The sequence below is a fragment of the Tamandua tetradactyla genome, chromosome 10 (genome assembly GCF_023851605.1).
Source record: "Tamandua tetradactyla isolate mTamTet1 chromosome 10, mTamTet1.pri, whole genome shotgun sequence".
Classification (NCBI taxonomy): Eukaryota; Metazoa; Chordata; class Mammalia; order Pilosa; family Myrmecophagidae; genus Tamandua; species Tamandua tetradactyla.
Genome location: NC_135336.1, coordinates 16,251,573 through 16,267,008, shown reverse-complemented (window position 1 = coordinate 16,267,008; position 15,436 = coordinate 16,251,573). Strand labels below are relative to the sequence as shown.

At 35.3% G+C, this 15,436-nt stretch overlaps 1 protein-coding gene across 8 annotated transcripts in view; it reads right to left on the bottom strand.

Annotated features, from left to right (window-relative positions):
• DLG1 (discs large MAGUK scaffold protein 1) overlaps positions 1–15,436 on the bottom strand; it is a 318,826-nt gene that overhangs the window by 179,754 nt on the left and 123,636 nt on the right. For 5 of the 8 annotated variants that reach the window (XM_077117938.1, XM_077117940.1, XM_077117941.1 and 2 more), the window contains one exon: positions 2,495–2,593. The exons of the other annotated variants lie outside the window; for them this stretch is intronic. In XM_077117938.1, the coding sequence (XP_076974053.1) occupies positions 2,495–2,593 (99 nt within the window). The remainder of the gene's footprint in view (positions 1–2,494; positions 2,594–15,436) is intronic. 8 annotated transcript variants of the gene reach the window in all.

The window sequence follows — 15,436 nt, the reverse complement described above, 5'->3', positions numbered from 1 at the left end:
TCATGATCACATGGCTGCATCCACAGCTGATTCTATTTGTAATCAGCCAAGGGAAATGTCTTCTGCAATGAGTGATGCTTAACCTAATCACTCGAAGTCTTTTAAGGAGGATTCAGAAGAGACAGGTTCTTTTCCTGCTTTAGCTGGCAAGCCTCTCCTGTGGAGTTTGTCCAGACCCTTCATTGGAATTGTCAGCTTCACAGCCTACCCTACAGATTTTGGACTCCGTTCCCACGGTTATGTGAGACACTTTTATAAATTTTACACTTACGAATATTTCCTGTTGATTCTGTTTCTCTAGAGAACCCTAACTAATACACCCCCACAGGAACAAAGACTGACAGAAATGGAGCCCAGATGCAAGGGTCTAGCAGATGCCAGCCACGTGACTACCCAGCTGACAGGTGTTCCTGACCCATCAGCCTTTCTTGAGTGAAGGTAACCTTTTTTTGGTGCCTTAATTTGGACTCTTTCACTTCCTTGGAACTGTAAACTTGTAATTTATTAAATTCCCCCTTTTAAAAGCTGTTACAGTTCTGGTATATCACATTCTGGCAGCTTGCAAACTAACACAAATATGGATTACAAAATTTACTTAGGGACAAAATTTTAAATGGGTTATAAGCCATTAATCAGGAACACATTTACTTTTTCTGGGAAATGAGGCTTTCCGTACAATACAACTTAAAATGTTAAACTATTTTCCAGGGTTTTTGTAGTGTATTTAAAACCTAAAGTTAGGGCAGGTAATGGTGGTACAGTGGCAGAGTTCCCGCCTGCCATACCAGAGACCTGGGTTCAACTCCCAGTGCCTGCCCATGCAAAAACAAAAACAAAAACAAGCAAACAAACAAAAAACTAAAATAAGACTAGATAGGATAAGTAGGCCTTCCTCTTGTACACATATTCTCAAAGAAATATGAGACAACATTAATAATATAAGTGGCAAAATCTAAATGCTCACAATGTGCCAGCTGCTGTGCTGTGTACTTCACATGCATTAATTATTTTTTCAATCTTTGAACAGCACCTCAAGTTCGTATGACTATCATCTTCCGTCTCACAGATGAGTAAACAAATGTTTAGGGTGATTAAGTAAGCTACTCAAAGTTATATACTAGTCAAGCAGTATGAGGAGAACTGCAGCTCAAGTCAATCTGACTTTATAAGACTATGTGATATCTCAACAATTCCTAAGTATAAGAGATTGCTAAATTAGTAGTAAATTAAACGTTCAAGTCTCTTAATTTTTAAAACTAAGTCCAAGATATTTTAAAAGATGTTACATTACTGTAATGCTACAATAACCAGCTCACTCAGAATTATATTTATAAGTTCAATTTCTTCAATATAGAAGGAATTACTATCTGGATTTGTCTATTCAATTCTTATTGGTTTTATAATGATTTAATCTTTAATAATTTTCATAAACAAAGATTATACAGAGGTAGTAACATATTAACATAGACTGAAGTCTTGTAACACAAGTCTTTTCCCACAGAATCCTATTTGTATGGATGTTCCTATTACTTTTCCTTTTTTTTAGGGAAAGGGAAGGGGATTGGGAAGTAAGTAATGGTGGTTTATATCCTATTTTCCCCATGATGAGGTTTATTTGTAAGCTGTGTTTACACAGCGAACATACTATTTTTACTTAGATTTTATTTACACATCAATAATATCAAAGATGCCTAAGGATGTATTTATTCACATTTTAAATGAGACTGACATCTTTCACTTCAAAGATGATTATTATATTTAATAATATGACCCTTATTTTTACTTTGGATTACATTACTGGAAAAGCAGTTAATGTGTTCCTAAGTCACCCTTGAAATAAAGCTCTAAAAAATAAAAATGTCCAGATTCCCTGACATCTGGCTATTATTTTTATTTTTTGACAGTTACATGTTAAATTTTTTAAAACTAAACTTCTTATTTTCGAATAGTTTCAGATGTACAGAAAAGTTATGACAATAGCACATAGTGTTCCCATATACCACACAGACACTGGCTCTTGTTTCTAAGTAATAAAAGTAAAGTATCTAATGAAATGATAGAGAGATGAATATATCTCCTAAGAAGATAAGAATATCCTGTGAACAAAATGCTATATTATGACACATCCAGCACAAGCTTAGGACGCCAATGATTTCTTGTTATTTTTAGAGAATAAACAAAATTTTCAAAAGCAAAAATACTTAAAAACTGTTTCAAACAGATTTACAAATAAAAGCATAACAAACTTGAGGAGAGCCAATATTAGAAGATAAGTTTAGAACATTTCCTACTTCATAGGCAACTTAATAAAACAGCAAATGTCCAACTCATTTTGTACTTAATTCCAAGTATTTGGTTTCCTAAAAATACTGATTAACGTCCAAAATGAATTACCAAATTCAACAAAGGAATAGTTAAAACAGTTTAAAATAAAACAAATAAAACATTAAAAGCAAACTAAGTTTTTATAAAGAAAAAAGAAACCAATAAAAACCTGTGATATGGTGGGTAGGATGACAGTATTCTCAGCAGGGACTGGCAGGACAGGGATCACAGGGGCAGTGGGAGAGGAGGGAGGTACAGCTTCTGTTGGCTAAAAATCATCAATGACAAAAAATCAGGATAAACACCAAAATAAAAGGGAAACACAGAAAGGTGCAACAGAAAGATAAATTATTGTTTCAGAAACAACTGAAAAAATAGGTAAAACATAAATATATATTACTTCAGTATGAGAAAATGCTTGCTTCAGAAATTATTTCAATAATTATACCAGCAATAATAATTTAAATGACTTGCTATAATGAACAACTGCTCCTTAAATGTATAAATGAAAATAATAAATGTTATGACTTATAATCAGCCTCCTCTAAGAGACAATACACTTATTTCACAGACACACTGCCAAATATATTTCTAGCACTCAGAATATATTTAACTATATTCACCCTCACATTTAGAGAACCAAAAGTAATTTTCTTAGCCCATCAGGCAGGCATTAGGACTTACAAAGGCACATACAAAAGATTGAAGGGACCTGAAACCTGACTCCATTCAGTTTTAAATTATCTGTGCAAGTGACCTCTACTATCGACAACAGTAAAAACCTGCCTATATAGACATTCATAAGTATCTCTTATTTAGCAGACAGATTCCAGAGAAATGGTTTTATAGAAGAGATATTATTATTTTGGAACGTGAAAGATAATTAGGAAATTACAAGACACATAAGAGATGAGATATTAAAGCCATTTAACTCAGGACGGTTAGGTAATTAGCTTAAAGTATATTAAGAGAAAACCAAATATTATGCTCTTTTGCCATCACATTCTCTGGAAAATAAACTGAAATTTTATTTCACATTAATTGTTCTAAAAGATACTATGAGTTTCAATATTATTATAACAATATTAGAATTGAAGAAGCAGCCAGGGATCAAAATCAAGTGTTCATTTTACAACTGAGGCTTAGCTTACAAAAGGTAAGTTGTCTAGGTGGTGGGGAATTAGGAAAAGAATTGCTGGGCTCCTATTAATTAGATTTTTTAGTTCCTATAGAAAGATTTTTTTCTTTTCTCTGTCTCTTTCTTTCTTTGTTTCATATGTTCCTAGTCAAAACCAAATTCACTTAAATTCGTCTTTGACTACATTATAATTCATTCAATTAATTTTGTTAAGCATGTAAGTAGATGCCAGGGACTGTACTTTAGATTTTACAATGCTTACTTTTAGTTATGATTCTAATATTATTAAAATACAGATTTACTGAGCTGAACTTGATATTTTTTAGACAGACAACTTTTACCATTCAAGATAGAACCTATTTTGTAATTTCTATTTGTTTCACTGGTTCCATATTTCGTTTTTTTTTTTTTGGGTTTTTTTCACTTTTATACAGACTTCTTTTGGGTTTTTTTTTTTTTCTTATTCCATTTTACTTTTCTCTACCAGTTTGAAACTTACTTGTTCTTTTCTTATTATGTTCATAGATACCCTAGAAATCATAACATGAAAACTTAACTTATCAAACATAAAGTTAATAGTTTACTCTCTTTCCAGATAACACAAAGCTCCTTTCCATTTAAAGATCTCCCAATGTGTTATTGTTGTCTTGTACTTTAATTCTATTTTTTTTAACTCATGAGAAATCATTATTATTTTCTAAAGAGAATGTTCATTTATTTTTCTCACATATTTACCACTTTGTTCTTCTCGCATTTCAGATACTACATATAACATACCTTTCCTTATACCTGAGGTTCAGCCTTCAAAATTCCCAACAGTAAAAGAATGATAGTGATAAATTCCCTTTTTGTATCAGGAAATGTCTTTGTTTTACATCGTATAGAATTCTAGATAGGCAGTTAATTTTCTTTCAGTACACCAAAGACTCCAATGTCTACTAGCTTACATTGTTGCTGTTCAAGAGGAAGCAGTCAATATAGTGCTGGTTCTTCGAAAATATGGCTGCTCTTAAAATTTTCTTTGTCTTTTAATTTTGCCACAATTGTTCTATGTATGCATGTGATTTATTGTTTACCTTGGTTAGGATTCCATTCTTCCTTAAATCTATATATCAGGAACTTTCATCAATTCAGAAAAATTCTCAACCATTATCTTGAATACTACCTTAAAATTCATTCTTTCTCTTTCCTCCTTCTGTAATCTGATTAAATGCTATCTTCTGTCTCTTACTCGTTCCTGAATTTTCCAGCTTTTTGTTTTGTCAATCTGTATAATTCACTCTTTCAGTTCACTTATTGGCTCTTCATTAAATTGATTTTAATTTGTTACTGTATTTTCATTTGTAGAAGTTCTTTTTGTGATTTTCGAAATCTCTAGCATTTTATAGTGTACTTTCCTTGCAAATAAATTCAAATTAATTCTTTATTAATTAGAAAATTATAAATATAGTTGCTTCAGAATTTATGCCAATACTTCCAGTATCTGAAGGCTCTCATGCATCAGCTTTTGCTGATTCTGATGGCCTTTATGCAAGGTGAATTGTTTACTTGTATTTCATGCATTTTTCTGTGCTAGCCACTGTACCATTTATAGAAATAATATTGAGACCTGAGATGAAGGCAGGCACTTTCCTCCAGAGAATAACTGTGATTTCTTGAGCTAGCAGCCTAGGGAATTTCTACTCTTTGAACATCTTACAATAAGTGTGAGGCTGCAGATGGCCTGGACTATCCAGGCATGGCACAGTTTGGCTGAAGTTTCATGTGTGTGCTGATTTATTTCTGGTTTCATGTAGCCCTTTTAAGATCCTAGCTTAATATATGAAAGGTCTCCTATTAACTCTCCCTATCTTGTGTATTCCTGGCCATTGATTTCTGCTCTCCTTGCCCTATATACCATTTCCAAACACTCTAGCAGCACAATAACTCAAGAAACTGGTAAAAGTAGATAATACAAGGACGGGGGAGTGGAGGTAAATGGTTGGAGAGTTAATTTCCTTTTTACTCTATATCTTTCGTCAGAAAGTTTTTTAATCATGTGCCCATCTCTCTTTATTGAAAAAAAAAAAAACAACTCTTGTGAAGCTTATGTAGATAGCAGAGAAGCTTAGACTACCTATAGACATGCCTAAGAGTTACTTCCAGAGGACCCCTTTTATTGCTTAAATGTGGCCTCAGTCTCTCTAAGCCCAATCCTGCAAGTGAAATCACTGCCTGTCATGTGGGATATGACATCCAGCGGTGCAAGTCTCCCTGGCGACGTGGGAGATGACTCCCAGGGATGAATCCAACCTTGGCACCGTGGGATCAACAATTCCATCCTGACCAAAAAGTGAAAAAGAAGTGTAAAAAAAAGTATCAGTGCCAGAGAGAGTTCAAATAGAGTTGAGAGACTATTCTGGAGGTTGCTCTTATGCAAGCTTCAGTTAGACCTTGCATAGATCATAACCTGCCAACCCCCAATCAGGACCATTCCAGCCAATCCTAAAGAATACCTAGGGCAATATATAAGATTCCACAAGAGTTCCATGTACTAGAGTAACTTTCCGGAAACCTCCAACCTCCAGATGGGACCCTGGTCCAGAAAAGTCCTGCAACCTAGCCCAGCCTCTCCAGAACATCAGATAGTTCCATTTCCCTACACCATATTAGTAACAGATCATTCCAATATGAAAAATTTAGAATTGCCATAGCCCAAACACCTCTAAAGAGAGGGATGGAAAGATCAAAGGTGATAGTGGATGTATACAGTGAAGATAGGATTTAACAAATGAATTTGAATACTGAATCATTAAACTGGCATTTCTTTTAGTCTCCAGTATTTTAGAGCAGCTAGAAGTAAAAACCTAAAATTGTGAAATTATAACCCATGTCAAAATCTGAAATATGTTCTACAACTAACTGTGGTGCTATGCTTTGAAATTTACAGCTTTTTTGTATATATGTTATTTTTCACACAGGAAAAAAGTCGACTATGATAATAAAAAAATACTTAACCTCCCTAGCCTCCTATATTCTGGAGCAGCCAGAAGGAAAAATATGAGAGAATCCTATGGTAGCCCATTACAAACTCTTAGATCTGTCCTGTAACTACTTGTTGAAGAGTGCTTTGAAAATTACTGCTTTTTAATTTCTTTGCTTTGTATATGTTATACAATACAATAAGAAAAAGAAAAATAAATAAATAAAAGAGCAAGCAAAAGTCGTCAGAAGACCAAAAATTAAAACTCAATAAGAAAAATCTACAGAACAGTCAAATTCTAGGAGATTCTTTAGATGACCTTATTCTTTTGAAGGTGGCAGCAATACATTCACAAGGTAGGAGTTTCTAGACCCAAGTATGAGACTTAGATTACAATTTCCCAAGAAATAATAACTGATAATGAGATAGATGAAGTAGTTTTAAAAGAATTTTATGAATTAAGCTTCTATGGGTCCTGCCTGGTACTTCAATCATCATTTCTAAATTACTCCTCAGGGGGAAGAGTTAAATGAGACAAAATAAAGTGTCGATGGTTGAGAGATTTCAAACAGAGCTGAGAGGTTATCCTGGAGATTATTCTTATGCATTAAATAGATATCACCTTGTTAGTCAAGATGTAATGGAGAGGCTGGAGGGAAATGCCTGAAAATGTAGAGCTGTGTTGCAGTAGCCATGTTTCTTGAAGATGATTGTATAATGATATACCTTTCACAATGTGACTGTGTGATTGTGAAAACTTTGTGTCTGATGCTCCTTTTATCCACGTTATCAACAGACGAGTAAAACATTTGGAATAAAAATAAACAATTGAGGGAACAAATGTTAAAGTAAATTTAGATTGAAATGCCAGTGATCAATGAAAGAGAGGGGGTAAGGAGTATGGTATATATGAATTTTTTTCTGTTTTCTTTTTATTCCTTTTTCTGAATAGATGAAAATGTTCCAAGAAATGATCATGATGATAAATATGCAACTATGTGACCATATTGTGAATTACTGATTATATATGTAGAACAGAATGATCAAAAGTTAAGAATGAAAAAATTAATAAATAATAAATTACTCCACAGGAAAAATATTCTGAATTCCATACAATGACCTTAAAATTAATAACTTAAAGGGGGCTGAAAGAAGCAAGATGGCATAAGAAGTCCTTGGCAAATGGTCTCCCTTGCCATTCTGCAAATGGGCGGAATCTGTCAGAATCAACTTTTCCAAAATTCTAGAAAACAACAGAAGATAGGCAACAAATGAAGAACCAGCTGTGGAACATATTTACTTGTTTTGCCCTTCTCCTCACCCCTTGCATAGCATACCAGTCTGTACAACTGATGGTAGACTGACAGTTGGGTGGCCCACAGGCATTCAAGTGTAACATTTCTGATTATTAGCTCAAGTAAACAAATAAATTGCATGTCTTTCTAAATCTGCTCTAACCTACTCTTTAGTAGACTGACTCAAGGTCTATGTTTGGGTGGCCTAACCCAGAATTTACCCAAGGCAGAGCAGCAGTGTAGAAAGGGGGAGTAGAACAAGTTGACCACAGACAACTGGAGCAAAAGTCTATAAATGAGACAAAATTACAGCCTGGAGCCCTGGGAGAAGCCAAGGAGAAAAACTCCTTTCTTGGAGGGGAAACAATCACATATATTGGAGATTCCTGAAAGGTATTGCACAAGACCACAACAAGACAGGTGCACAGAAAGACCAGAGAAGCACCTAACTATTCAACACAGAGCTTCAATACAGAGACAAACTGCACTAGAACCCTGGGAGAGAGAGAAAAACTGACTTCTAGAGTTAACACATCATACTAATCAGATGTCCAGATGTTAACAAGAGATCAAAAGGCAGACAAAGAAACAGGAAGAAATGGCCTGTTCAAAGGAACAAAATAAAACAACAGAAGAAGCTCAGACATTGGGTTAACTAACTGAAAACGTTAAGTCAACTTTCATAAATAAGTGTAATAAGCAAAAGGAAAATGCAGAAACAGAACTAAAGGAAATCAGGAAGGTAACTCATGAACAAAATATGGAAGGAGAAATTTTAAAAGGATTCTAACAGTAATTCTGGAAATGAAAAGCACATTACCAGGCATAAAAAAATGTACACAAGGGGGTCAACAGTTATTTGAACAGGCAGAAGAATCAGCGAAACTAAGGAAAGGATAAACAGAAGTTATTCAAACTGAAGGGCAAAAATAAAAAGTCAGCAAAAACTGAGAGGAAAGCCTAAGGGACCTGAGGGACAACATGAAACATACCGAAATATGCTTTATGATAGTCCCAGAAGGAGAAGAAAAAAAGTGGGGGGGACATAAAGATTATCTGAAGAAATAATGGCTGAAAACACCCGAAAATTTATGAAAGACATGATGAACATAAAAGCATAAAAAAGGCACAATGAACTCCAAATACAAAAACTTAAAAAGCTCTAAACTGAGACACATTATAATTGAACTGTCAAAGGCCAAAGACAAAGAGGATCCTACTACCAACAAGAAGGAAGCGACTTGCCATGTATGAGGCACCATAATAAGATTAAGAGCCAATTTCTCACAGAAACCATGGAGGTAGGAAGGCAGTGGGATGACACATTTAAAATGCCGAAAGAAAAATATTACCAACTAAGAACTTAATATCTGGTAGAACTGCTCTTCAAAAATGAAGGAAAGCCCTATATTGGTTCTAGTCTGCATAAGATACTTAGAAGGATCAAAGGAGAAGGACTGTTGTATCAGAGAAGACAAGATTTAACAAACGAGCTTAACTACTGAATCATTATACTGACATTTCTTTTCAGCAGCTAGAAGAAAATACCTGAAATGTTGGAACTGTAAACCATACCATACTTTGAAATTTGTTCTGAAACTATTTGTTAAAATGTATTTGCAAAGGGATTGAGAAAACTTTCTCGACCAAAAGGGGGAAGAGAAAAATGAGATCAAATAAAGTGTCAGTGACCAAGAAATTTCAAACAAAGCTGAGAGGTTATCCTGGAGGTTATTCTTATGCATTATGCAGATATCCCCTTTTTAGTTTATGGTATTGGAGTGGCTAGAGGGAAGTACCTAAAACTACTGAGCTGTATTCCAGCAGCCTTGTTTCTTGAAGATGACTGTATAATATATAGCTTTTACAATGTGACTGTGTGATTGTGAAAACCTTGTGTCTGAGCTCCTTTTAACAAGGGTATGGAGAGATGAATAAAAAGTATGGATTAAAAAATAAATAATAGGTGATATAAAGGTTAAAATAATTGAGTAGATAGAAATACTAGCGGTCAATGAGAGGGAGGGGTAAGGAGTCAGGTATGTATTGAGTTTTTTCTTTATTTCTTTTTCTGGAGTGATACAAATGTTCAAAAAAATGATCATGGTGATGAATACACCACATTGTGATGATATTGTGAGCCACTGATTGTACACCATGTATAGAATGTAAGTTAAGAATGTTTGTGTGTTAAGTTTTATTAGTAAAAATATTTAAAAAATAAAAAATATTAGGCAGGACAAAATCTTAAAGTATTGAGACATAACACTGCCAACAAATTTTTATATTCAGTGAGACTGTTTCAAAAACAAGAGCCAGATTTTTTTAAAACTGCGGGAATTTGTCACCACTCACATAGGCTGGCTACAAGCAATGCTAAAGGGAGTTCTTCTGCCAGAAAGGAAAGAAAAGAAGACAACAGATCAAAGTAACACAAAGAAACAATGACCTCTGGTAAAGAAAACCGTAAGGGTGATTATAAATGTCAGTACTATTGTATTATATATCGTATTTTTTGGTATGTATTCTAGTTAGCAAGCTGTCAGAATGCGATATACCAAAAATGGAATGGCTTTTAAAAAGGGGAATTTATTAAGTTGCAAGTTTACAAGCTTTGAGGCTGTGAAAATCTTCAAATTAAAGCAAAGCTATAGAAATTTTCTAAATCTAAGGCACCCAGGGAAAGATACCTTGGTTCAAGAAGGCCCATGGATTTCAGGGTTTCTCTCTCAACTGGAAAGGCCCATGGTGAACATAGGCACAACTGTATCTTTCTCTCCAGGCTTCTTGTTTCACGAAGCTCCCCTGGGGGCATTTTCCTTCTTTATCTCCAAAGGTCTGTGGCTGCGTGACCTGGCGCTTTTTCCAAAATGGTTTCCTCTTAAAGGGTTCCACTAAGTGACCCTACGTTGAATGCATACAGTTTCCATGGAAACCATCTAATCAAAAATTACCACCCATAACTGGGTGGGTTACATCTCCATGCAAACAATCAAAAAGCCTCCACCCAGCAATAGTGAATGAAGATTAAAGGACATGGCTTCTCTGGGGTACACAAAGTTTCAAACTGGCACAGTATATAACTCTACTTTTTAATTCTTACAAGCACTAAAATGCAAAAGAATAAAACAATGATAAATCTATAGTTTTGGACATGAGATACAACTTGTAACAAATATAACAAAAAGGTACAGGGACAGAGGAATATAGGAACAGTGTATATGTACACTATTGAAATTAGGTTGGTAACAAAATATATGGGATTGTCATAGATTTAGGATGTTAAATGTTAGACTTATGGTAATCACAAAGAAAATACATGAAAACTATGTACAGAAAATAATGAGAAGGGACTCAAAATGATATAATACAATAAGTCAAATATAAGGGACAAAAAAAGGTTTAAGACTTATAAAGACGAAATAGAAAAATAGCAGAAGAAAGTCACGCATTATCAGTACTTACACTTAATGTAAATGGATTAAACTCTCCAGTTAAGAGGAAGAGATCAGAAGAATGGATTTAAAAAGCATGACCCCCCCCCAAAAAATAAAAAGCATGACCCAATTATATGCTATTAATAAGAGACTCATTTTAAATTAAAGATTCAAGTGGACTGAAAGTGAAAAGAAAGAAAAAATATTCCATGCAAACAGTAACTGAAAGAGAGCTGGGTTAAATATACTAATATCAGATAAAACAGATTTTAAGAAAAAGCAGTTGATGAACTAATAGCTCAAGCCTCCATATCAAATAAAGACATGAATATACAAATCCAGAAAATTCAATGAATTCAAAGCAGGATAGAATGTAAGAGATCCACACAAGGACACATTAGAGTAAAACTGCCAAATTCAGAGACAAAGAGCATTTTGACAGAAGCAAGAGAGAAGTACCTTGTTAAATCTAAAGGATTAGCAGTGATTTCCCATAAAAAATGACATAATTAACATCTTTTCAGAAAAGAAACTCTCTACCAAGAATTCTACATTTGGAAAAATCATTTTTCAAAAATGAAGTATAGATAGTTTAAAGATGGTGGAATAGGATAGGTCAAGTTCACCCCTGCTCCAAGGAACAGCTAGATAAAGGACGGGAGGGCAACTGAGACAGTGATTCCAGGGTGTAAGTAACCTGGGAGGGTCTTCTGCACCACAAAGGTAGGCTCTGGCTACAAAAGCTGAGGAACTGAGACGCAGAGAACTGGAGACCATCCAGCTAGTACAAACAGCCTAACGTAGAAGCTGGGAGCCCTCAGGAGTGCAGGGACAGACAGACAGGGTCTAAGAAGTAAGTGAAGCTGTGTTTCTTGAATGTGTTACCGTCCTTGGCACAATCCTGTGACCCACGACTTACCCCACACCCCAAGCACCTGAACTGCCTCACTCGACCCCCTCCCCGCGATCCAAGGGCCTCCATCCCACCCAACCCCCTATGTGCATACCCACCACATACCCCAACCCCAAGAGCACACACGCTTGACCCAGCCCAATCACCTCTCCTGCAAGAGTGGAGTCTTGCCCCACCCCAAACCCTATATCCCCCTTCCTGCCCCCTGAAGGGGGTCCTCAGCACAGAAGGCTGTGGGTGCTTACCTCCACACCCAGCCCATACAGTCGAGAGAGAAAGAAAGAGAAAATTTAAAAAAAAAAAAGAAGAAAAGAACACCTAGGGCAATAAAATAAGATTCTGGAAAAGTTCCATACGCTAGGGAAACTTTCCAGAAACCTACAACCTCCAGATGGGTCCCTGGACCAGATAAATCCTGAAACCTACAGGGCCCAGCCTTTCCAGAACACCAATATCTCCCTACCCCATATTACTGACAGGCCCTTCCAACATGAAAAAGTTAGAATAGCCATAGCCCAGATAACCCAAAAAGTGGGACAGAAAGATCAAAGGTGATGGTAGAATTATACAGAGAAGGCGGGGGTGGGGTTAACAAGTGAGTATGACTGCTGAATCACTAAATTGGTATTTCTTTTAGTCTCCAGTATCTTTGGGCAGCAAGAAGTAAAAACCTAAAATTGTGGAATTGTAAGCCATACCAAACTCTGAAATCTGTTTTACAATTAAGTGTTGCGCTGTGCTTTGAAATTTACTGCTTTTTTGTTCATGTTATTTTTCACAAAAAAGAAAAAAAAAAACAGTTAATTGCAATGATAAAAAGTATGTATTCCTTCTAGCTTCCTATAATCTGGAGCAGCTAGAAGGAAAAATCTGAGATGATGGTATGGTAGACCAGGACAAACTCTGGGATCTGTCCTATAAATACTTGTTGAAGAGTGCTTTGAAATCTAATGCTTTTTTTTCTTTCTCTGCTTTGAATATATGCTATATTACACAATTTAAAAAGTTTAAAAAAAAAATGAAGGAGGGGGTGCGAGGGTAGTCTAGTGGTAGAAATCTCACCTGCAATGAGGGAGACCCAGGTTCGATTTCCGGGCCATGCACTTCCCAAACAAACCCACAAAGCTAACAAACAAAAAATAAACAAACGGGATACACACATGGAAAAGGAATGAAATGTAACCCCGCCATATAGCATTCCAAAAAAAAAAGAGGACAATTTAGGAGATTCACAGATAAAAGCTGAAAGAGTTCATTACCAGAATACCTGCCCACAAGAAATGCTAAAGGGATTTCTTAGGGCTGAAATAAAAGGTCACTAGACAATAACCGAAAGCCATGAGAAAAATAAAGAATATTGGTAAAGGTATCTACCTAAGTATGTATAAAAACTTACAGTGTTTTTCATTTGTAACTGCTGCTTTTACACAGGCAATGGGTAAAATAATATTTAAAGTCTATGTTAATGGGTGATGTACAATATATAAAGACATAATGTGAGTCAATAACAAAATAAAGGGGGAGGGATAGAGATAATAGCATAAGTTTGTATACTACTGAAACTATGCTGGCACTAATCAAACTACGTTGTTATTAGTGTAAGATGCTAATGCTAATTACAAAGGTAACCATTATCCAAATAACTAAAAAATACAGACAGAAGGGAATCAAAATGTCACACTATAAAAAATACAACAACCAATAACAACACCAAGAAAAGAGGCATGGAGTAATTGTGGAAGAAAAATCTTACAAGACATTCAAAAAACAAATGGCTGAATGATAGAGGTATATCCTTCCTTCTCAGTTATATTACCTTAAATGTCAACATATACATTTCCCCTTAAAAAGGCAGAGATTCACAGATTGAATGAAAGACTATGAACCACCTATATGCTATCCATAAGAGACAAACCATAGGTACAAATATTCGAAGAGACTGAAAGTAAAAGGGTATAAAATATATTCCACACAAACAATACTCAAAAAAGAGCTGGTGTGGACAGTGCGACCGTGGCTCAGTGGCACAATTCTCGCCTGCTATGCCGGACACCTGGGTTCATTTCCCAGTGCCTGCCCATGTGAAAAAAAAAAAGAAGAAAGAGCTGGCATGGCTATATTATCGTCAGACAACAGAGATTTAGCAAAAAAAAAAAAAAAAAAAAAAAAAAAAATATATATATATATATATATATATATATAAAAGAGACAAAGAAGGATATTATATATTGTTAAAAGTTTAGATCCAGCAAAGAGATATAACAATTATAAATACACATCAACCTCAACAGGGCTCAAAATATATGAAGTAAAAATTGACAGACTGAAAGGAGAAACAGATAGTTCTATAGCACTATTGGAGACTTCAATACACCACTTTCAATAACTGACAGAACATGAAACAGAAAATCAACAAAAAAAATAGATTCGAACAACATTATTGACCAATGAGACCTAAAAGAATCATACACTACACTTCATAATGTCAAAAGCAGAATACACATTCTTCTCAAGTGCACATGGAACATTTTCTAGGATAGATTACGTTTGGCCACAAATCAAATCATAATAAATCCTGAAATATTTAAATCATACAAAGTATCTTCTTAGAACACAATGGAATAAACCTAGAATCCAGTAACAGAAGAAAAACTGGAAAATTCACAAATACGGAAATTACACAACACTCTACTAAACAATCAATGGGTTAAAGAAGAACTCACAAGGGAAATTAGCAAATATCTTGAGATGAAGAAAAATGAAAATATATATTATAAAACTTATGGTATGCAGCAAAGGAAAATTTATATTTACAATGCCTACTTTAAAAGAAACATACTCACAAATCAGTGCCTCATTTTATACCTAATGAAACAAGAACACAATGAGTAAACTAAACCCAAATTTAGTAGAAGGAAGGAAATAGTAAATACTAGAGCAACCATAAGTGAAATTAAAAACAAGAAAACAAAAGTCAACATATAAAAAGGTGACTTTTTTGAATCGCTGATCAAAAGCAGTGATCACTGCTCAGCTATTCCCCACACACACCCTTCCCCTCTTCTTGGGATGGAGGGCTTTCATATCCCTCTCTGTCCACAATAGCCAGCCAGGGACTGGATCCAAGAAGGTTAGCCTTGAAAGTCAGGGATGGGTGCCAGTAGCCACTGTGGCGTGAGCTACTCATAGCATTTTTACCACAGTTTCTCTGTCTCTTTGTCCTGCTCTTCTCAGGATGCTGTACAGTTCTTTCCTGGCCTCTGGAGTCCCCACAGTTGTTTCAGACAATTTCTGCCTGCCCACTAGCTGTTTCATGAGGAATAAGTTCTGGAGCTCCCCACTCTGCCATCTTCCCCGTAAGACCTC